General features: G+C 37.4%; 1 protein-coding gene across 1 annotated transcript in view; it reads right to left on the bottom strand.

Annotated features, from left to right (window-relative positions):
- The window catches only part of TRHDE (thyrotropin releasing hormone degrading enzyme), a 453,490-nt gene that overhangs the window by 96,955 nt on the left and 331,135 nt on the right, over positions 1-25,400 (bottom strand). Inside the window, exons 8-10 of the mRNA XM_005679723.3 lie at positions 10,426-10,491; positions 9,611-9,798; positions 3,677-3,765 (exon numbers count right to left, since the gene is read on the bottom strand). Of these exons, the coding sequence (XP_005679780.3) occupies positions 3,677-3,765; positions 9,611-9,798; positions 10,426-10,491 (343 nt within the window). The remainder of the gene's footprint in view (positions 1-3,676; positions 3,766-9,610; positions 9,799-10,425; positions 10,492-25,400) is intronic.

The following is a 25,400-nucleotide window of genomic DNA, read 5'->3' as shown; positions in this document are numbered from 1 at the left end:
GGGATCAAGCCCCAGGTCTCCTGCATTACAGGTGGATTCCTTACCACTGAGCCACCAGGGAAGCCCAAAATGGAGTATAATCTGCAAAAATATTGAATCACTATCCTGTACACCTGAAACTGACATCATATTGTACATCAACCAAACCTCAATAAAAATAAAGGTCATGATACTGTTGTAGATAATCTGTGGACATTGTGGATAACACCATAGAAATAACTAGGGAGTTAGAGGAAATGGACCCTGAGAAAAGAGCTGAAGAAGAATCAGACTTGCCCTGAATCCCTGCACTGTCTAAAGGTGAAAGCTGGGGCTGATCCTGACACTAGTTCAGTTCAGTTCAGTCGCTCAGTCGTGTCTGACTCTTTGCAACCCCATGAATCGCAGCACGCCAGGCCTCCCTGTCCATCACCAACTCCCGGAGTTCACTCAGACTCACGTCCACTGAGTCAGTGATGCTATCCAGCCAACTCATCCTCAGTCGTCCCCTTCTCCTCCTGCCCCCAATCCCTCACGGCATCACAGTTTTTTCCAATAAGTCAACTCTGCATGAGGTGGCCAAAGTACTGGAGTTTCAGCTTTAGCATCTTTCCTTCCAAAGAAATCCCGGGGCTGATCTCCTTCAGAATGGACTGGTTGGATCTCCTTGCAGTCCAAGGGACTCTCAAGAGTCTTCTCCAACACCACAGTTCAAAAGCATCAATTCTTCGGCGCTCAGCCTTCTTCACAGTCCGACTCTCACATCCATACATGACCACAGGAAAAACCATAGCCTTGACTAGACGGACCTTAGTCGGCAAAGTAATGTCTCTGCTTTTGAATATGCTGTCTAGGTTGGTCATAATCAGTATCTAATTTCCCATTTCTATTCTACCTTCTACCTTTTTACTTTATTTCTGAAAACTCTTCTATTTTGTATCCCTAGCAATCCTATGGAGAGAAGACTTCATTCTAATAGCTGAATTATTACAATAGGAGCTCACTGCTTTCACTCATCATTTCATAATAAATTATGTAGATAAATGATACAACTACATGAAGGTAACAGAGAAGCATAAAAAAAATACTGCAAGCGTGAACTCAGAGCATGGTATAAAAGCTAATTCAAAGAAATGAATAGATTATAGCAAACAATTTAAAAGGAGATTCACCAATATGTTTAAAGTAAGCCTTTCAATGCACCATTGCATTATATATGAATGTTTTACACACAGTGTATATAAATGAAAGCACATAGTTTCATAATATGTGGTAAAAATACAATAACATGAACATTTGAATAAAAACTCAACTGGAAAAACAAGAGTTTATGTTTCTGGTAAGCAGATTAGATTCTGCTGTAAAATCTTTTTATTGTATTTATGTGTGTAGGTATTTTGACCATTTACATCTCCCTAATAATAAAAACACCTATTTCTGCTTAATTTACTATGCCAAAGCCTTTGACTGTGTGGATCACAATAAACTGTGGAAAATTCTTCAAGAGATGGGAATACCAGACGACCTAACCTGCCTCTTGAGAAATCTGTATGCAGGTCAAGAAGCAACAGTTAGAACTGGACAAGGAACAACAGACTGGTTCCAAATAGGAAAAGGAGTACATCAAGGCTGCATATTGTCACCCTGCTTATTTAACTTCTATGCAGAGTACATCATGAGAAACACTGGACTGGAAGAAACACAAGCTGGAATCAAGATTGCCGGGAGAAATATCAATAACCTCAGATATGCACATGACACCACCCTTATGGCAGAAAGTGAAGAGGAACTAAAAAGCCTCTTGATGAAAGTGAAAGAGGAAAGTGAAAAAGTTGGCTTAAAGCTCAACATTCAGAAAACGAAGATCATGGCATCTGGTCCCATCACTTCATGGGAAATAGATGGGGAAACAGTGGAAACAATGTCAGACTTTATTTTTTTGGGCTCCAAAATCACTGCAGATGGTGACCGCAGCCATGAAATTAAAAGACGCTTACTCCTTGGAAGAAAAGTTATGACCAACCTAGATAGCATATTCAAAAGCAGAGACATTACTTTGCTGACTAAGGTCCGTCTAGTCAAGGCCATGGTTTTTCCAGTGGTCATGTATGGATGTGAGAGTTGGACTGCGAAGAAGGCTGAGTGCTGAGGAATTGATGCTTTTGAACTGTGGTGTTGGAGAAGACTCTTGAGAGTCCCTTGGACTGCAAGGAGATCCAACCAGTCCATTCTGAAGGAGATCAGCCCTGGGATTTCTTTGGAAGGAATGATGTTAAAGCTGAAACTCCAATACTTTGGCCACCTCATGCAAAGAGTTGACTTATTGGAAAAGACTCTGATGCTGGGAGGGATGGTGGGCAGGAGGAGAAGAGGACGACAGAGGATGAGATGGCTGGATGGCATCCCTGACTCTATGGACGAGAGTCTGAGTGAACTCCGGGAGCTGGTGATGGACAGGGAGGCCTGGCGTGCTGCGATTCATGGGGTCGCAAAGAGTCAGACACGACTGAGCGACTGAACTGAACTGAACTGAACTGTATAATAGCTAGACTGAGGGAAGGAAACAGTATTTTGTTATTTATACTTCACCTTATTTCAAGAAAAAATTTGTTTAAAATGATGCTTATAGAATAGTAAGAAAAGATATATTAGCAGAATACGAGAAAACTAAGAAAAACAAAATGTGGAATACTTGACCATTTAAATCTAAATGAGCTGTTACATAAAAATGATAATTGGTTTTTTCAAATCAGTGGAAAAAAAAATAAAAGAGACCTGGTTCACACTCTAGCATGAAGGATTTGGATTGGTTTCAAGAAATAGCTTTCTGATAGTGAACTGGAAGGAGAAGGCAATGGCAACCCACTCCAGTACTCTTGCCTGGAAAATCCCATGGATGGAGGAGCCTGGTAGGCTGCAGTCCATGGGGTCGCTAAGAGTTGGGCACGACTTAGTGACTTCACTTTCACTTTTCACTTTCATGCATTGGAGAAGGAAATGGCAACCCACTCCAGTATTCTTGCCTGGAGAATCCCAGGGACAGAGGAGCCTAGTGGGCTTCCATCTAGGGGGACGCACAGAGTCGGGCACAACTGAAGCGACTTAGCAGCAGCAGCAGTGAACTGAAATAGGTCACTATCCTATTTGAAGATATTTAGAAACAGAATAGAATCTCATCTTTCTCTACTCCTTGAGCATTAACCCTACCAAAAGGATGGTTTGATGAGCTATCAAGGCCTCTCATATCCAGCTCTATAATTATCCAATTTTATGGAAACTACTGCCAGACCCATTCTATATAAAGGGCCAGTCTAATAAAGAGAAGATAGCTGGAAAGTGGAATTAAATATGTGGCCAGTGTTTCAGTGCTTGACATACTGCTCTATTGGGAACTATGGTTATAATTTAATTACATTTGGGATTACAAAATAATGCAGTTTAAAACAGTTAAAACTAATACTACAAGAATTTTGTTTTTAATTTTCTCTTTACAGTCAAAAACACAAATTTAATAATTATATCAATAGACTGAAATTAGACTATGTAGAAACTATACTATACTTAATTTTATAGAGATTATTCTTCTATATTCTCTAATTTGCCTTTATTCACATGTTTATAACAGCTGAAACCAGAAGTTAAGTTGCTAAACATTTATTTGAGACCAAGTAGTTCCTCAGAGGAAAATATGTTTTACCTGATTTGTTAGACACCCAAATAATTGCTTCTGAAGACACATGGCTTCTATTTCCTACCACAATAGTTAATGGAATCTGCCACAGGTAGCTGCAAAATAAAAGACAAACTTTAGGAATTCAAATGGTTGTAACAAATAAACAGTATTTCCTATACATCGTCCATGTGATTCTTTTTATTATTCTCTTTAGGAAAATTTAAAAGATCCCCCAGTCATAAACGTGAGGAGTAAGTCAAAATGAATTTACTCTTTCAACTCACTGAGCAGACTTGACTTCTAAGAGTTTTAATTTCAATACAAAAGGAGGACTACCAGAAAAACAATTTATCTTGGCGGGGGGGGGAAAGATTTGCATTTTACATAAGGAATAAAAAGTAGCTAAAATCTATAAATCTGAGCCACATAATATACTGATTAAAGTCTTAAAATAACTTCTTTCTACTTGATTCTATATTATATTAAGGCACAGTCAGTGGTTTTATGTATTTACATTTCAACATTCTTCTCATTTACTTGTCTAACTAATTCTTAGAAGAAACTTGTCATTTTTTAAAGAAAAGTTAATATAGCACACCTAAAGTTACACAGCAAAGTAAGGACAAAAAGAAAAATTAATTAGATATCCCTGATATCCCGATGAATACAAAGAATACTGCAAGACACACTTAAGGCTCTGTTTTCTAAAGTGGATTTTCCAAATTGATACGTGAAACCATCCACCAGCAAGCAGATCAGTTATGAGTCTCAGCTATTAAAGAGAAGCATTTTGTAGGCTATGACTTTTGATAGGACAAAAATTGAGGCCTAAACTTGTACATGAAGTAGTACAAATTTAACTTCAAATGAGCAGCCAGAGATAAGCTGGATAGTCTTATAACAAAATCCGGGGACTACATTTTACCCCCCTATAATACAGCCTGATTATGTTGACCAATCACTGTATCATTAGCAAGAGGGATAGACAACAATATGCAATATGTGAAAACTATTTCTAACTTGAACACTATAGGAAGACATGCTGTATGATCTCAGTAACCGTGAGAGTTAATGGAGAATTTTTCAGGGAACATGTCAGAGAACTGAGGTAGATACTTAGATGTAGACAAATATAGCTATTCTCTAAAAATAATGATGTCGATCACTAGATATAGCTGTTCTCTAAAAGTATGGAATCATTTTAATTGAAATTATCAATTAAGAGACAACAATACCTAACTCTGCATCTGATTCTCAATGAAGCTATAACTCACTTTTGTGTACCCAAGATCTTTCAAAAGCCTGGAAATGAAAGGTATTCCATAAATTGTTGTTGAAATGGATTGAATGGGATTGAATTGAAGTAAAATAAAAGGAACCATATCAGTCTATAATAGAGATTAACTTTATAAAATAGATTTTTTTTTTAGTATATGTCTTCTATATGGAGTTAGGGCAACTAAATTTTGACATCAAGTAAGTATCAGTTAAAGGGCAAAAGATATATTAAAGATGTTTAAAACTTTTCAAGGATAAATGTATATTTTTATAGCATGATCATAAAATATTTATGAAAATTATATGCTCTTAATATAATTATACTTCTAATTTTATACTTATTTAAACTTCATTCTTATAAATAATGAAATTATATATAACAATAAAAACTGAGGTTTTGATATTTGAGTCTTTGCAAAAGTCTCAAAAGTGCAGAAAAAGAGATTAATATCAATACCTGCATGTTGTTTACAGACAATTCCACACACAAGAAACTTTCCTAAATGACAACACTGCACTGTATAGCAATATTCAGATGCGAAAAAAAAAAAGTATCAGGACACAACCATCAGGGCATTTTTGTAAAACTTTTAAAATAGCCTCTATATTTTTCTTAAGAATAATTTTGGCCTCTATTCTATATGACTCTGAGTCTGTGTGTGAGTGTGTATATATATGCATGTATGTACATGTATTGATAGACACAAAAAGAAAATCTATACATTGTCACAAAGACAAAACAAAAATTACAAATCACTAAGCACATTTTGCTATACTGTGAATACTATGGGGCTTCCCTGGTGGCTCAGAGGTTAAAGAGCCTGCCTGCAAGGCTGCTGCTGCTGCTGCTGCTGCTAAGTCGCTTCAGTCGTGCCCGACTCTGTGTGACCCCATAGACGGCAGCCCACCAGGCTCCCCCGTCACCGGGATTCTCCAGGCAAGAACACTGGAGTGGGTTGCCATTTCCTTCTCCAATGCATGAAAGTGAAAAGTGAAAGTGAAGTCGCTCAGTCGTGTCTGACTCTTCGCGACCCCATGGACTGCGGCCCACCAGGCTCCTCCGTCCATGGCGGGAGACCTCAGTTAGATCCCTGGGTCTGAAAGAAGCCCTGAAGGAAATGGCAACCCTACAAGTGACTTTTTGTAACTTTCCAAGCAACACATATTTGAACTTTCCACCGATTTCATTTTAAGATCAAAGAATGACAATTATGTTCCTTTGTGATTACAACTTAAAAGGCTAGGGACCCTCTATATTGTGGGCGAAACGCTGTGTGGTGTGCTGCAAAAAGAAAAGAAAAAGAAAAAAATCCAAGACTGCAGTGAGTTATATTTTAAAAGAAACTAGAAAAAAGAATGTGTGAAAGTAGCTTGTACACCTGCCCCTTAAATTTGACTTGAATGTTTTGTCATATCATTTTAAGAAGAAAAGAAAAACAATATATTTCAACAGACTCTGCAGATAATTTTTTCCTTTAATAGTCCCTGAGAATACCTCTCTTCATGTAGGTCACATTTTTATAATAAAGCAATGTTTATTCTAATGATTATGATAAGGTAGAAAAGAATAGTTGCTTATTTTAGCTTGAGCGAAAAATCTTTTTTTTTTTAATTGTACCAGTATTAGTAAAGCATTCAAGCAGATGCCATGAAAAATGGTTTAGAGGCTGCTGTCATTAGACCCAAAACAAAAGGAGATAAATGTAATTCTTTATAGCACAGGACTCCAAGAAGCTTCATACATATGAGAGACATTACTGAATCTTCATATTAACTTTATGAAAAAAAAGCTACACAAAGTTACAACTTTCCAAATATCAAAATACTAGCAAATATGTTACTTTCACACATCAACTAACTTTATGTAATTATTATATAAAAATCTTTCCTTCCTCTGCTGTAACATAGCTAGCTGCCTCATATGAAAAATAAAATGACTGTTGTTTTTCAGTCGCTCAGTCATGTCCAGCTCTTTGCAACCCCATGGACTGCAGCACACCAGGCTTCCCTGTCCATCACCATCACCTGGAGCTTGCTCAAACTCATATCCACTGAATTAGTGATGCCATCCGACCATCTCATCCTCTGTCGTCCCCTTCTTCTCTTGCCTTCAGTCTTTCCCAGCATCAGGGCTTTTCTAATGAGTCAGCTCTTTGCATCAGTTGCCAAAGTATTGGAGCTTCAGCTTCGGCGTCAGACCTTCCAGTGAGTATTCAAGATTGATTTCCTTTAGGATGAACTGGTTTGATCTCCTTGCAGTCCAAGGGACTCTCAAGAGTCAACCAACACCACAGTTCAAAAGCATCAGTCTTTCAGCACTCAGCCTTCTCTATGATCCAGCTCTCACATTGATACATCACTATTGGCAAAACCATATCTTTGACTATACTGACCTTTGCTGGCAAAGTAATGTCTCTGCTTTTTAATGGGTGCATACATTTAAAATGTTCTATGGCTGGATGGCATCACTGACTCAATGGATGTGAGTCTGAGTGAACTCTGGGAGTTGGTGATGGACAGGGAGGCCTGGCGTGCTGCGATTCATGGGGTCACAGAGTCGGACACGACTGAGTGACTGAACTGAACTGAACTGAGGCGTGTTATAGTATTCTAGTGTCCTCTACAAAATCGAAGACAAAGAACTGATTATGCTGTCCTAGAAAATATCCTCAATGGGGTTTCTGGCATAAATGAGTTCTACGTTTTACTGCACTAACTATTTGCATTATATAATGAAGATCTAAGAAGTTTACAAAGAGCAGATAGAATTGACCACAACATTACAGTGAATTAAATGATCAGTCATATAAAAGTGAATACTAAAATTTCAACTACAAACTCTATTATTTCAAAATAGATTAAAAAAAAATGTTGAGGCTGATGGGATTCCATGCATTATCTCACTCAATATTTTCTATGCCAAGTTCTCAGCATTTAAAACATTCATGTGATTTCATAACTTCAGCCAAAGCAAAGCTCTGTAGATGCTATATATGCCTATACATCCTGGGAGAAAGTCTTACTTTAGAGAATCAGACTCACAGCGGATACATCTGGAGCATGTTATAGGCTGACAGAGTATTTTTGTTCACAATTTGCTCTATCGTCTGCATGTCCTTTACGTTTTTCTGCATCAGCGACGCTTGTGTCAGCTGCATCATTTTCCAAGGCATGGCCTAAGTCTCTCTGACTTTGCCACAGTCAAGTACTCTTCATGTACCTCCTGGCAGCCTAGGGTGATGCCTAAGCGGGTTTCACCTGGGGCCAGACAGTGGTTGACTGGAAGCACTGTTTGGCAGCTGTGAGTGATTCAGCCTGGGTAAAGAAATGTTGACAGGATCTGACCCTGACAATGTGGCAGAATAGTACCTTGTATTCCACAGGTCCAAACAGTTGAACTGCAAGGGCAGTTTACTGAAGGACACTGACCAGGAAACTTACAATACTTTCTTAAGTGGCTTCCCAATTTACTCAGCAGAAAACATCTGTAACTTCTCAGTCACTTCTACGTGGACTCTGTCTTGGAGCTACCCTACTTAGAATGATGTCTGCTCCATTTAGATATAACAAAGAAAGTTAATGCATGCTTTGCATAACCTAGATAATGGTGCATGATCAAATCAGAATTCTTAATATTCCAAATGGGAGACAGCAGGACCAGTCTACAGTCTACACCTCATTTAACTTATTAATTTAACCTCCATCCCTCCCTGTCCCCAGTTCTTGACTTCTTATCAAGATACTTTAGAAAAAAGAAAATGCAATGATTTAAGTTATACTATCTTTCCTTGGCTCAGCTTTAATAAAATGCAAAACAGTGGGAAAACATGAAATAGAAAAGAAACACTATATGCTGAATCTTCAGTAATGAAATAAGAATTTCAAATGAAAGTTAAAATAACAACAAATCAAATTCTATGTATGTTGCATTTAGTGGTTTTTAAACACTAAAAGTTAAGGAAAGGAACATATTTTGATACTATGTGACTTTGATGCCTAGACTAAATGGATCTAGTTTGAGTTCCTTCGGTTCAAACACTATTTATCTTGCTTTTATATTTCTGTTGGTTTTAACAGGTCTTTCTGGATTGTTAGTTTCTATTGTCTGTTTAATAAATCTCAGTTTTCTCAATACTATTCAATTCACTTCAAAGTATTTTAACTTTCTTAAATTTAATTCGATAAACATTTATAAGGAAAAGTAAAAAAATCACACATTATTATATTTTTCCCTCATCCTGGGAAAGACTGAAGACAAAAGGAGAATTGGGGTAACAGAGGCTGAGATGGTTAGATAGCATCACCTACTCAATGGACGTGAGTTTGAGCCAACTCCGGGAGATAGTGAAGGACAGGGAAGCCTGGCGTGCTGCAGCCCATGGGCTCAGAGTAAGACACAACTCACTGACTGAAAACACTTTTTTACTGACCGTAATGATTTAAACCCTGCCCTCTTAAGTGAAGCGACTTTGGTATGCTGTCGCATTGATGGGTAAGATATCTGGAAATGGAAGTTAAAAAGGGCTTACAATGAAAACATCATGTGCAAACGAAGAAATTAAAACTATATTTCATGTACATTTCAGAATTCTGTTATCAATTCTTTTTAAGATGTTAAAGTGCAAAAGCAAAAGTGCAAAAAAAAAAAGGATCTTTTTCATGTAAAAAAAAGAATTGTACCTGTTATTTTGAGGTTCATGTGCTTTAGTTTTAGCACTGATATCATAAATAAAATGCTGCTGGGTAATTATTATTCTATTTTCAGCTGTTGTATTTCCCAAGATGGTGATAACGGGATAACCCATCTGGAGAGTCCACTGATCCATTACTTCTTGTATATTTACGTATTTTCCATTCCGTTTTAAAGCCTTTATAATTAAAATTGTATAAATTAATTTTATAAACATGAATTATAAACATAATTAACATTAAACCATTTTCATGTTTACCTTTATGACTTATTTCAGGATGAAAACACTCAAAATCAGTGAAACTAACATAATGTTAGTAAAATTAATCTTCTTGCCTTTGCTTAAGCTTCATGTGTATATAATAGAAATGAAAGCTTTATCAATATTAACATTTTTAACCTAATGGAGGATAGAACATATTTTATTGTTAAAGCAAGTACTTGAAGCATCATTAACATAACCAGTGTGTCTAGTATTAAATGCTTTTATTCACTTATAGAGAAAAAATTCTTTACCATCAATATTTCACTCAAACATGAATATCTGACACCATATTAAAATTAGATTTCAGAAGTATTATCATATTTGAAACTAGGCAAGGTATCAACAATTTGTAGCTGAATTAATTTTTAAACCTCATCATCCTTATAATACATCAAATATAAAACAAGAAAGCATATCAAGAAAAGCGAAACATAAAAAGCGAAAACAAACCATCAGTGTCAATAAAAGTTATGAATGTTTTATAAACTCAATTCAAATATTCAAGAAGAGGTTTTGGTTTTCAAGCTTCCTATACTTTACCTCTGATAGTGTATTCCAGAGATCATTTCTGGCCGCATTGCCATACTTATGAATAGTTAAGTAATCCTACAAAGAATATAAAATTGTAATTAAAATTCAAAGGCTAAGCAATTTCCAGTAAACACAATTGTTTCTAAGTTCAATTAATTATTTCCAATTGTTGGAAGTATATTAACACAATGATAAAGACGTGCCCCAAAAAAAGAATCTCATTTTAAAATATTCCAAAGAGAGTGAGCTATAGCATATTTTTGATTAAATCATCAAACAGTACTAATCTCTTAAAATTTATTTTCATATCTGTCATCACTTCTTATGGATTTCCAGGGTCAAATATCTTCCTCAAATTTAGCAAGTTAAACTCAGGCAATTTTGAAGAAACTACGTATACAGTGAAATATTTAGGGGCAACTTTCTCATCAGGATTTCATGCTGAAGTGTTGAAAACATATTTCATCTTATGGGAAAGGAAAAAAAGAAACAAAAAACCTGACTTATATGTACAAATGCAGAGGGATTGTTTTGCCAAAAAGGTGATGACTATCTCCATGACCTGTCCAATTACCTAGTCTCTCTGCAAAGGACAGGCTGCCTTGTATAAAATGATACATGCTTATTTTCATGAGCTTGAAACACATTAATATTTAATTAAAAAAATCAATCCTGAGTTTATATACTATTTTAAAGCTTAGGGCTTCACATTTGCCATTTTCTATCACTAGTAGTTAACTGTATACACTTCTGTTTCATGTCTGTTCCTTTCTAAGAAGCATGGTTTATGTCACTGTGAATATGTTATTTATGACTTCTTGACATTAATTTTTTCTGAATCCAAAGTGGAAAGATCAATATAAAACAGTATCCCCTCATTCATCTGAAATTTCATGATCTCTAGAACACGTAGGTAGTAGGCAAAATTCTAATTTACGTCATAGTACTAAAACTGAAAAAAAAAATGCTGACTTCTTTCAGTACTTTATGTAGAGTGGAATACTTTGGGGATAATTAAAGTTGGGGAAGAAAATTTTCTGAAATACAAATTGTAGCACCTGTGACAGACTCAGCTTTCTTGGCAACTCATAGCACAGCAAATGGCAACCCCTGCTTAATCAGACTCCTAGAGATGCAATGCCCAGCACTCAGCAATCACAGATACATCGTCACCATCAAGTGTTAGGAACAACTTTCCTGAAAAATTACAAGTGAATGACCAATCTGAATCCTAATTTTGTCTTTGAACCTGCCATATGAAGCATTTCCATTTAGATCCCAGAGACCAGGATTTAAATCAGTTATTTCAGATTTAGTTTTCAGAATTATTTTTTATACTTGTTAAGCATTTAAATTGGAGAAGGAAATGGCAACCCACTCCAGTACCTTTGCCTGGAAAATCCCATGGACGGAGGAGCCCGGTAAGCTACAGTCCATGGGGTTGCAAAGAGTCGGACACGCCTGAGTGACTAAACTGGGGAAAAACAGGAATTATGAAACATAAATTTAAATTGTATTTTCCCTGTAGCGCAAACAGTGAAGAAAATGCCTGCAATTCAGGAGACTGGGGTTCAATCTCTGGGTCAGGAATATCCTCTGGAGAAGGAAATGGTAATCCATTCCAGTATTCTTGTCTGGAAAATCTCACAGACAGAGAAGCTTGGAGGGCTACAGTTCATGGGGTTGCAAAGAGTTGGACATGTCTGAGCGACTAACACCAATGAAAAGGCATTAAAAGTAGAACTATTTATTATTGGGTTCTGCTTATGGATAGTGCTGCTAGAATAATCCAAAAGAGAACAAATACTACACAGACCTTGAAAGGTCCAATAGATAACTACAGGTTTCTCTTCACGGTCAGACCATAAAAACCAATGGCTCATGAGATGAGTTATCCTGGGCCCAATGCTGATCAACTTGAGCTCTTGGTTCACTCCTCAATTTAGAATAAAGTTCAAATGTACATTTCAAGCAAGCTGAAATGGCAATGATCCTAGCTTGGGAAGGTGTTCCAACTTGCCTGCCTCAGTATTCAGGGCAGCTCATGCCTTCTTGGCCTGCCAGCAGACCCGGTCAGTTTTTGGGTGTTCTAGAACCCTACACATGTCATCTCTTTCCTCTACAATAAAACCCAAATGTTTTCCTCAGTTATTTTAGCCTTCCTCTTGCACAAATATAGTCATATTTTGAATTGAAATTTTGCTTTGTCTTTGTAGAATTACAGAAAAACATAAAGAACAGTGTGCTTTTTTGATGAGCAATCATTTATTTCTTTGCTCATTCTGTGCTCTGCCTGTGCCAGGCGGCCTGCCAGGAGCTGGGGCAGCAGCGGTGGATAAGGTGTGCTGAGGACAACCGCAAATGAGACAACCTGTGGAGGGAGGGTTCTGTAACTGAAGGCGGGCAAGTCGTGGTACAATAACTGCTTGACAAGATGAATGAAACATTCGATATGAGTTTGAATAAGAAGACTTTAAGCTCCTTTCAAAACTACAAGTCAATGACTATGGAGATGGCTGGAGTTGTGAACCAGAAACGAAAACTTTTATTTATATTATGTGTATGAAAGTCAATCAGTTTGACATTATACTACAAAGCAGAAAAATGATTTAATATTAACTCTGTAAAGAGAATTGTGGGTTCTCTATACAAAGTATTTCAGAAACAGTAGAGCTGTTGAAAAGAATAAAACAAAGATGGCCATCATATTCTAAAGGAATATAACTAACAATATAAACTGATTAAAAGTTAAAAGCATGTTAAGCACAAGTATAGTCTGAAACATAAAGCGTAGGAATGGAAGTCTGACTGTTCAAATCCATCCTCCAATGCTCCCTAGTTAAATCATCTTTGGCAAGTCACTTAACTTCTTTGTGACTATCTTCATACCCACAAAAATAAGTAGCACAGTTTTCTATGAAAAAAAAGTAACTGCTACACAGAGGTTTTCTGAGGATTAAATGATTTAATATTGATACAATCTTTAAAAGAATGCCTAATATAGTAATGTCTATTCAATAGACAGTAGCTGCTATAATCTTTTTAATCATTTCCGGCTACAGGTTGGAAAACAGAGTAACAAAAAAAAAAAGCATCATTAACAGTAATAAAGAACATAGTACATGAGAACAATAATATGTATCTCCATTTTAGCTGTGTAAGTTGCTTTATATTTTCTCATTAAATCCCATGACAACATTTATGAGCTAGGTGTTATTATCATCACTCAATAAATCCAAACACCAGCACTCAGAGACTCCAGCCCATCTCCAAATCCTACACCTGTCCACACAAGTTCTGACCCAAATCCAGTGTCTGTGAGATGGCACACAGCTGACTAAGAGTTATATTCAAAGCTGAACTCATCACCCTCCCCTGTACCAGCTCCTTTTGGGAGCACTTCCCCAGGAATAACCCTCCCATCCACTGCAACCAGAAGTCAAACAAGATGCCTCTCTTCCCCTTCCCACCACAATCAGATAATGATAAAACGTTCTCCCAATACTCCCCCTTCCTTTTGCCTGTTGGACAACGACTCTACACTGTTTTGTCCAGATATACCGACTACTGCTACTATTTCTGCTTTGTCCCTCTAAAATCTAATCAAATCACTCAGCCATGCATAAATACTTTTCATCAAATAGATACATGAATCCCTGCTGTATTCAGAATAGCATTCAAACACACTTCAACGTAACTTAGAGGTGTCTCTCCTGATCTGGTCTCTCTATACTGCTCCAATCCCCCTTACTTTGTTGCCTCCTTGCCTCAACTTTGTCATCTGCAGCTTTCTTGAAACAGGTGCCTACTGACTACTTTCCCCCTTGTCTAGTTCCCTACACACGCAGTTCTCTACATACTCTTTTCTTCTTTGCCCATTTGAATGCAATTCAATCTCCAGGACTCAAACTTACTTTTGTTTCCTCTGGATTCCTTTCTTGTGCATTCCCACTCTCTTCCTAATTCTGAGTTAAGTACCCTTCACATTCTCACGTTTTAACATATAGCAGCAATTACCACACTGTGTCATAACTGCTTGTTAGTTAATCTGGCTGCCCACATAGTCTGTTAACTCCATTAGAGTAAGGATCCCATGATTACCGTTTACCCTATTCAGCCAGCACCTATGTGTCCAGCCTGATATCAGTAGATGTTCAATATATTTGTGAGATTTCTGACTTTCCTTACACAATATGCCTTTCTGCTGACAGCCAACAATGCAGAGAGAGAGAGATTTCTTGTACCTAAAACATTCCCCCCAAACACCATCTTTAAACACTTATAGAGGACTTTATTATTTCAGTGCTTATTTGTCAGATATATAACTTGCATTGATATATACAGTTGGCTGTGATGTCATCAGAGTGTACACCATATTGGGTATGAGACCATTTTTTGTTTTACTTTCTTTGCTAACAAGTAACACATTTCATAACATTTTATGTATAAAAGCCAGTGGGACTAGTAAAGACAGGGGGAAAAGTAAAAAGTGCACTGAAGAAGTAAAGCATTATTATCTTTTAAGATTTACACAAAAATAATTATGGAATACTTATGCTTCTATTAATAGGCCCTTCAGCATGCTGAAACAGGGGATCAAACATATATATGGTGTATTCCTTATGACATGGAGGGAGAGTTGGACAAAATTCAAAGATGTTTAGCTGCAAGTAACAAAAAGTCCAGCCTGGAATGATTTCTTTTTTTTCCAAAAACAAGATTTATTTTTTCCTACTGTAAGAAGATGAGATAGTGCTGTAGCTCTTTTCCAATGGAATTCTTTTGGCTCCACATTTACCTAAGTTTTGGCTTCATCTTCAGGTTTAGGGTTAGATGGCTGAAGCAATTCCAGTCATCATATTCAGATGGAACACTGCACAGAGGAAAATAAGGACTTTCTTCCTAAGGATTGCTCTTTAAAAATTAGGAAAAGTCTAGACTCCCCTGGTGGTCCAGTGGCTAAGATTCCAAGCTATGACTGCAGGGGGTCAGAGGTTCAACTCCTGGTCAGGGAACTAGATCCCAAATGTCGCGACCAAGACCCAGTGCACCCAAATAAATAAATAAACAAAAACAAATAAATATTTAAAGAAAAAAATCAGGAAAACTCTCCCTCAAATCCTACATCAAACCCCCATGTTTCTCATTTAACAGAATTGTATTATGTCCTGTAGCCAAAATTAATTAGTGAAACACTTGGGGGAAATTGCACAGGTCAGGACTCTGTCCTGTGAAGTAAATGATTATATAGACATGGATGACAGCCCAAACAAAATCAAAATCTGATTGATAAGGAGGAAAAGGAGACTAGTTTATGGGTAGGCCACCAACAGTGTTTTCTCCAGTGAGACAAGGGATGCAAGTATGGGCCTCAGTGACATTGGGAGGCAGGACCTCATCTACTTGTAAGAACCATGTGGGAAATGCCAGGTAAATTGGGCATTGGTTTTTATAGGTGTCAGGAAGTTTAAAGCAAGGGTTTGAAATATTGTTCCTTTCTATTAAGAATAATTGTAGTTCAAAATATTTGTAGTGGCCATTTGTCATTCCTGTGTCTTTCCAGCATTTGAAATACCACTTCTATATGAGGGTAATAAGTCATCATGTAATCTCACAGGGAAGTGAGGGCTCTCTCCCTTAGAAATGGAAGGGATGAAATTCTCTCCCTCTCCACTCTCCCTGGCAGCTAAAGCATGGACACAAGTGGACACTTCATCCCAGGGCGGTGACTCCTACAGGATCAAAGCAAAGGAGCAGGAAGAGTTGCAATCACGCTGCCTGTGACGGTGACACTGAGGGCCCGGGAACAGCAATGCTCATGGCAGCAAGTGAACCAACCAGGCTTATGGCATGACCGTGGCGACGTTTCTTCATTTCTGAGTCTTCCTTGCATGCATGTGAGCCGAGTGGCTTCAGTCCTGCGCAACTCTTTGTGACCCCATGGACTGTAGCCTGCCAGGCTCCCCTGTCCACAGAGATTCTCCAGGCAAGAATACTGGAGTGGGTTGCCATGCCCTCCTCCAGAGGAATCTTCACAACCGAGGGACTGAACCCATATCTCTTCTGTCTCTTGCATTGGGTGCTTTACCACAGGTGCCACCTGGGAAGCCCCTGCAATGCTTTCTTAGTTATTATTATCTGTTTTGTAAGCCTGATTCTCCAGCCTTCCCAATGAGTCCAACGACTGGCCTGAAGTGTTAGTCACTCAGTCATGTCCAACTCTTTTCAATCCCTTGAACTATACTGTCCACGGAATTCTCCAGATAAGAATACTGGAGTAAGTTGCCATTTCCTTATTCAGGGGATCTTCCTGACCCAGGGATCAAAACTGTCGTCTGCAAACAGTGAGAGCTTTACTTCTTCTTTTCTGATCTGGATTCCTTTTATTTCTTTTTCTTCTCTGATTGTTGTAGCCAGGACTTCCAGAACTATCTTGAATAATAGTGGTGAAAGTGGACACCCTTGTCTTCTTCCTGATCTTAGGCAGAATGCGTTCAGTTTTCACCACTGAGACTAATGTTTGCTATAGGCTTATCATATATGGCCTTTACTATGTTGAGGCAGGTTCCTTCTATGCCCATTTTTTTGAAGAGTTTTAATCATAAATGGGTGCTGAATTTTGTCAAAGTCTTTCTCTGGACACTCAATGACATAAATTAAAGCTAGATCCTCTATGACCCACCTCCTAGAGTAATGGAAATAAAAGCAAAAGTAAACAAGTGGGACCTGATTAAATGTAAAAGCTTTTGCACAGCAAAGGAAACTATATGCAAGGTGAAAAGACAACCCTTGGAATGGGAGAAAATAATAGCAAATGAAACAACAGACAAAGGATTAATATCCAAAATATTAAAGCAGCTCATACAACTCAATAACAGAAAAACAAACAACCCACTCAAAAAGTGAGGAAAAGACCTAAAGAGACATTTCTCCAAAGAAGACATACAGATAGCTAACAAACACATGAAAAGATGCTCAACATCACTCATTATTAGAGAAATGCAAATCAAAACCACAATGAGATATCACCTCACACTGGTCAGAATGGCCATCATTGAAAAGTCTACAAACAATACATGCTGGAAAGGGTGTGGAAAAAGGGAGCGCTCTTGCAGTTAGTGGGAATATAAACTGATACAGCCACAATGGGAGACAGAACGGAGATCCCTTAAAAAAAAGAATAAAACCACCATATGACCCAGCAATCCCACTCCTAGGCATATACCATGAGGAAAGCAAAATTGAAAGAGACACAGGTATTCCATTATTCACTGCAGCCCTATTTACAATAGCTAGAACATGGAAGCAACCTAGATGTCCATCAACAGATGAATGGATAAAGAAGTTGTGGTATATACACACAATGGAATATTACTCAGCCACAAAAAGGAGTGCATTTGAGTCAGTTCTAATTAGGTGGATGAACCTAGAACCTAATATTCAGAGTGAAGTAAGTCAGAAAGAGAAAGATAAATATCATAATCTAATGTATATAAACAGAATCTAGAAAAATGATACTGAAGAATTTATCTATAGAGCAGCAGTGGAGAAACAGACATAGAGAATAGACTTACGGACATGGGAGAGAGGAGGAGAGGGTGAGGTGTATGGAGAGAGTAACATGGAAACTTATATTACCATATGCAAAACAGATAGCCAATGAGAATTTGCTGTATGGCTCAGGAAACTCAAACAGGGGCCCTGGATCAACCTAGAGGGGTGGGATGGGGCAGGAGATGGGAGGGAGGTTCAACAGGGAGGAGATATATGTATACCTACAGCTGATTCATGTTGAGGTTTGACAGAAAACAACAAAATTCTGTAAAGCAATTATCCTTCAATAAAAAATAAATTATTTTTTTAAAAAAAGCATTTGAAGCCTGGCCATGCATTTCAGACGACGTTTCTACATTCCCTGACCTTGAGAAACAGAAGTAAGAGACTGAAACAGTGACATCTGACCAACTGAATCACAAGAAATCTAGGCTGTAGCTCAAAATAATAGTTTGGTTAATACACAAAGACTAGCTGGACATTATGAAATTAAGTAAAAGTGAGTAGCAAAGTATTGAAAAGGCATTATGGAAAATAACAGCATGCTTGTATTTTAATTCTATTAAATAAGAACAGGATAGAAAGGTATAAATAATTATTAAATGTTTGTTATTAAATTATAACAGTTTCCAAGAGGAAACGCAGTAAAAATAGAAAACATTATCAAACATTTTGAGGTACAGTAGTTTCTGACTACAAGATACAATGAAAAATGGAATTTCAGAAGGAATGTTGTTTGAACAGCTAGAGCAATAATAGTTGAAAAGTCAGTTATATCATTGTTTGCAGGCCAGTTTGATTTTTTTAATATGTGTTTAACTTAAATTAACTTTCAGAAGTTGCTTAGTTACAGAAGTACTCATATTTCTGTAGGAACAAAAAGGTATTTTACGCTTTTAAAAATCCCTTGTGCCACCTAATGAGTATAAATTTTGTAAACATCAGTATTCTTTCTTAAAGTTGTGAATATGCCAGAAAATTTTACATCAAAACAACCTGCTAGGCCATGAAAGATGTTTTGTTTGTTTGTCTTAAATTATAGACAGTAGCATGTTCTCAATTCAGCTCTGTTTTCACATATCTCTTATTTAGCAATTTTAGACCATACCATCAATGCCCCAACATGCAGGAGCATCACCAGAGAGGCAATATTGCTGCTGTTGGATTTGCACTGCCATTCCAGAACAACCGGACAGGGTCTTAACACCTGTCAGCAAAGTAGTGTGAATGTAAGTCTATAGGGGTATTCTGGGTACTCAAATATCCCCACCTCTCACTTCTACTGTAGCTTGAAGAATTACTGAGACATAAAGTGAATCTATTGGTAAAACTGAAGTTTGCGCATTCCTTTCTTCGAAGGCCTGGGTAAAGGGTTTTGACCACAGCAAGCTCACAAAATAGATGAAATATATCCTGGCTGGTAAAAATACACTGCCTTTTGTAAATCAAGATGCCCACTGACTGCAAGCCATGTACATGGAGCTTTCTTACTCAGCGCTGGTGAGTCACTGAGAAGAAAATGAAACTCAATTGAGAAAGAGATTATGATATGCATATTCAGGAAAACTAAGAATTCAAGCCAATCTTTAACAGCCGTGTGATCTTGGGTAAAATATCTAATTTCTCTAAGCCTTAATTTCTTCAACTGGAAAAAGTAGATAATATAGTACTTACTTGAGAACAGTGTGCATAGAAAATGACATAAAACAAGTAAAGCATTTAGGGGGAAAAAAAAGTCTGCCACCCAAAGAAGCTGAGAAACTAGTTATTTTAAGACCAAGCTCAAGGGGAAAAATTGTCTGGAGTCAACATCTTCCTCAACCTCGTCTCCAAGAGAAGTCAAAATGTTCTAGAGAACCAAGGTAGGGAAATTAAATGGACTAACCTGTAAGAGGAAAGTGCTCAGAGGAATCTTATTTTTAGTTTTAAAAAGGTAAAACTGCAAGAAAAAAATTGAGATCAAAGTTTCTCTATATGTGAGAAAAGCTTAGAAACCTCCCCTACCCAAGTCTGAGGAAAGAAAGAGGCCTGGACGCTAAAGTCTGCGTTTCACAGAGGTCTTCTGAGGTGATGAGGCCACTGATGAGACGGCGGGCAAGCACTAGTCAGCTCCTCAGCACAAAAGAGCCATACCTAGGTGAGCAGCAATGCGACAAGGGTCACCTGCAGGGCACCAGAAAGGCAAGGCCTGAGCAAGAGACAGACCAACAACTCAAGCAAGAACTCTGTCTCAACTCTTCCCTGAAACGCCCACGACTGCTTGTCAGCGTGGATGTGAACACAGGGCTCTTCACCATGTGTTCTGGACTGACAAAGCTCCCTAGAACATTCTCCTGTTAGTGGGAGTGACATCAGGGCAATTCCCTAAGGACAGATTAAATTTCCCGTAGGCTCAGAAGCATGGGGATGCCTTTCATTAAATGTTAAAATCACATACACTTACTAATATAAATGATATATTATATTATATTATATTATATAAATAATACTGTTGACACTGTTACCTAGATAGATAGTTACCTATCAGATCCTTCCTGGTTTTGTTTCCCTGGTTATTCAGCTTCTGTTATAGTTGTATCTGAATCAGTTTCTAGCAGATAGCCTCATCTCCTTTGCAGCTCTGTTTTGCAATTAGACTACCTGGCAACAACCCCAATCCTGGACAAACTCAAGTATTTGCTTCTTAAAAATTTGCAGAAGTATAGCTTAACATCACAGGAGAAAAATGATGCAATTTGAGCAGTTGAGTATTATTATAAATTCATAATTGCCAAACTCAAATAGGCACTGAGGACTGCCAGGCAGCCGTGACTGCCTACTCAACCCAGTTCTCAGTCTTCAGACCTCTCTACCACGCAGCATGACCTCCCTTTCAGCTAGTGACCTTGCCTCAAACAGAACACTAAAACACAGATTTTGGGATTCCTTGGTGGTCCAGCCATTAGGACTCAGTGCTTTCACTGCTGTGGGCTGGGTTTGACCCCTGGTTATGGAACTACAGTTCCACAAGCCTCACGGTGTGACATAAATAAACAAATAGAATTCATCAGAAAATCAACTCCCTTATTTTCTGAATTCCACATCTCCAAATTTCTGGCAAGGGTCTCTCTTACAGAAGACCTGCCTTTTTACTGTCTCGAGAACTAAAGCCCCTGTTATCTCTTTCTTCTCCAGTGCAATCAACTTCTGTCCTGACTCCTTCTCCACCAGCCTAAAACTAGCACACCTGTCTACCATTTTTTTTTTTCAGCTATAGCATTTTATTTATTTTTTTTTGTTTTTTATTTATTTATTTATTTATTTATTTTTCTTTTCAGTTTTTTATTTTTTAAAGCAAACTTTCCTTCGCCCTCTACCTCCTCTGTTTTTCTGATCTCCTTCCTTGGCAAATTTTAAAAATTTTATCCTAGATACACTGTCTCTTCTTAGACATTTCCCCCCTCCCACCCTTTAACACAGTCCACTAAAGTCATTAAATATGCAAACTGCCAAAAGGAACACTTTTCAGTCTTTATTTTATCCCACCTCTCAGCTGCATTTAACCTCCTTGGCCACTTTCTTATTCTTGAAATATGTTTTTTTTCTTAATATGAGTAACAGCATACCACTGGCATTCTGCCTGCCTCTTTATACTTTCCACTGGTGACTCAGATGGTGAAGAATCTGCCTGCAATGCAGGAGACGTGGGTTCGATCCCTGGGTCAGGAAGATCCCCTGGAGAAGGCATGGCAACACACTCCAGTACCCTTGCCTGGAAAATCCCATGGACAGAGGGTCCTAGCGGGGGGCTACAGTCCATGGGGTCGCAAAGAGTCGAACATGACTGATCAGCTGACACTTAACTTGACACAGCCTCTTTCACTAGCACCTTCTCTTCCTTCCACCTCCAACAATATAGCCCTTCAGGACTAAGGTTCAGGCTTCCAACCCGGAAACTTTAGAATCATTCTTAGTTGCCTTTTCCTCCTCTCATACCTCACTCTTGTGGATCTCTCCTACCACACTCTTCAGCCAATCTATCCCTAGGTTCATTTCATCCTACCTTCAAAAACACTGACTCTATCTATGTCTCTATATATCTAGTGACTCTTTAAGCCTTTACCATCTCTCACCCAGCTATTAAACCATCTTCCTAATTTTTTTTACCTGATTCCCCTACTGGTATACTGATTGCCTCAGTACAAATGTATTACTATAATTAGCCAAATAATTATTTTAAGTATAAATAGAACCAGGTTGCATCCCAGTTTTAAAATTGGTGAATCACCTCCCACTGCACTCAGAATAAGACCCAACCTTCCTAAGCACAGTGCGCTTTGGCATTGCATAATTAGCTCCCGTTCTCCTATCTCTTGTCCTGACTATCTCTGCTCATCTACACTAGCTCTTTTCTTTTCTTTGAACACACTGAGTTCCTCCCTCAGCCCTTTGTGCAAGCCCTTCCATCTTCCCAGAATGATCTCCCTCAACCCCCTTTCTCATCCTTCAGACCTCAGGACACATGCTCTCTTCTCAAGAAGGATTTTCTAAACACTCAGTCTAAAGTTGCCTGACCCACCCATCTTATATATTCTATCACAACATCCTATTTTTTTCCTGCCTAGTATTTATGACACTTAGGAAATATATCTGTATTTGCCTTTTTTCCTTTTTAGCATCAATCTTGTCCAAAAATACGATCCATGAGACCAGGGGGCATATCTGTTGTGTGTAGCATACCCTGAATATTTACATACTTGGTACATATCACGGTGTCTGACACTGTGTGGCCATGCAGCATGTGCGGAATAAATGAGTGACTGAACATATTTGATGTGTGAACTACATGGATCTAAAGAGAGGCAGGAAGGGAAATCATAGTTTGGTTTATTAGCACAAAGCACTAAGGGAAGGTTTTGACACTAAAATGAGCTATTGCTCTTAAGGGGGGAGGAATGATCTGTAACATAATCAGAGACTTTGAGCAGAAGTGAAAAAGTGAGTACAAGAGACTGGTTGCAAAAGGAAATAAGAGGCAGGATGACGCACGGATATCCCCATTTCTTTGTGTGCTATACTAACACGGAGCCTTCTCTTCCATAGACAGAAATACAGAGGTAGAGCAACATGGAATTTTGAATACATTTGAACCTTTTGTAAGATAGATTCCAAACACATAACTTAGGATAGGTCTTTATAGCACTCTTAAGCCACTTATTTATAACATATGGCTTTTCACAACTTAATTTTGACATTTAGATATCAAAGAGGAAAAAGAATTAGTATAAATATATTACAGTTCATTATTTCTATAACTATTTATGAATAGTTTTAACGTGAAAAAAGGAAAACTTTAATTTTTTTAAACATAGTCACATGGAGAGGCGAGAGAATACATGAAAAATTCTCAATCTCATTTGTGATAAAAATACATACACTGAAACAGCAATTTTTTACTTATTAAATTGGTGAGAAATTTATTTTGCAAATAAGACACAATGTTGTTTGCTTAGTGTATCATAAAAATAGAACTTTCAAACTTTCTTTCTAAATTATGTCTTGACTTAATATCTTAGAAGAAAAAATTGGTAATGTGTTTCCAGAAATATAGATCAAAAGAAAATCAAAATCAATGGGTAAATATATAATTTTAAAATTATTTCAGTGTTATTTATTTTACCAGTATTGGAAAGCAATGTAAATGCTTGTCAACTAGGAAAAAAACTAAAATTATTATGTACATCTATGCCATATTACTACTACTAAACTATGTTCTAGAATCATCTAGCAATTATGAAAATAGGAGTTAAAAAGAATCTTCCCAACCTGGAAGGGTTTTTTTAGCATCAAAGCTTTCAATATTGCCAAATATATAGTTCTGGGCTATTACATGAACATTCTGAAACTAGAGCATAATATAAGAGAAAAAATAAAAAAGGAAACGAAAGAAAACTGCTGATGCAAGAGCTAATTAGGTTAGAGGAAAATGCCCCTAAGGCAAGTTTGTTGTACCTCTGAACTAGTAATATAACCAAATGGTAATGTTTACAAGGAGAGAGTGTTTGTAGATAGGTATACATATCCAAGTAGTGCATATTTACATATTTACACAGACCAACATACACACACACACACACACACATATATATGTCATACATCAGTCTAATATGTCAAATCATTGCACAAATGTATTTTAAATAAAATTATCAAAAACATCTTTTACAGTGTAAATCCTATTAGTTAAAATGAATATAGGGCTTCCCTGGTGACTCAGATGGTAAAGAATCTGCCTGCAAAGCAGGAGACCCAGGTTCAATATCTGGGTTGGGAAGATCTGCTGGAGAAGTGAATGGCAAACCACTCCAGTACTCTTGCCTGGAGAATTCCGTGGGCAGGGGAGCCTGGTGGGCTACAGTCCATGGGGTCGCAAAGAGTCGGATATGACTGAGTGACTAACACTTTCACAAGATGAATATATCTTGAGCTCTTGACTAACAGGTAAAAGAAACCAGTAAGAATAAATTTCTAAGACCTCCCATTAACCTAGGTAAATGCTTGTGGGATAAAAAAATAGAGGTATATGTCACTACCAATGAAGGCATTTTAGTTAATGCTGTATAGTCACAGTAGTCAACTAACAACATTTATTTCAGAGGCAAAATGATAAGAATTCAACCAGTAGCTGTATATAAGCAAATTAATTAAAACTGACGAATAGAAGTTATTTTTCTCTGATTAAAAATATGAATAGTTTTTGCTATTTATGTTTTTAAAATACTTGCTTTTTATTAGAGATAGTATTCTTGATTCTCAAATTCATAGAATCTTTCCTTAAAATTAATATTTTCTTCTCTATAGCATACTCAGTGAGTTTAGCTTTGTAGTTTGTCTTTAATAAGTTAAATGCTAATTAGGTCAAATCCAATGATTAAACATGATCAATGATAGTATTATTATGATACGGTATTGACTGATGACAAAAAATTATCATGAAGAGTTAATTAATCTTTCTACCTATAGCATACCTAAAACTGCACAGTGATTTAAGTGAAACGGGAAAATATGAACAGAACCTGCCTATGGTCATTCAGTTTTAGATGAAGCATGATTCAGCTACCATCTGATTAAAAACACAATAGTAACTCTTCAGAAAGGAAATTAACTTTGACATACACTGTCTCTGTTCCTCTGTTATTTTCTGACTTCCCATTTATCTAAAAACTTACATGCGAGGGAGCAAACCACTGTCTCACGAACATAAGCTTTCAGTTTTCAAATAAAAATCCTGTGTACACATATTAACATGTAGCTTCCCATGGAACCCAGGTTATTGAGTATGGTGTTGCCATAACCCCTATAGCTTTGTGCTGTCATTACCTTCAGGCTATCAGAATTTTATGAGCACAACCAATAATAATGATATTTACTTCTTATCCACACCTCATTGCCTT

Source organism: Capra hircus, chromosome 5, assembly GCF_001704415.2.
Source record: "Capra hircus breed San Clemente chromosome 5, ASM170441v1, whole genome shotgun sequence".
In the NCBI taxonomy this organism is placed as follows: Eukaryota; Metazoa; Chordata; class Mammalia; order Artiodactyla; family Bovidae; genus Capra; species Capra hircus.
The sequence above is the reverse complement of the archived record's forward strand: the minus strand, read 5'-3'. Positions and strand labels throughout refer to the sequence as shown.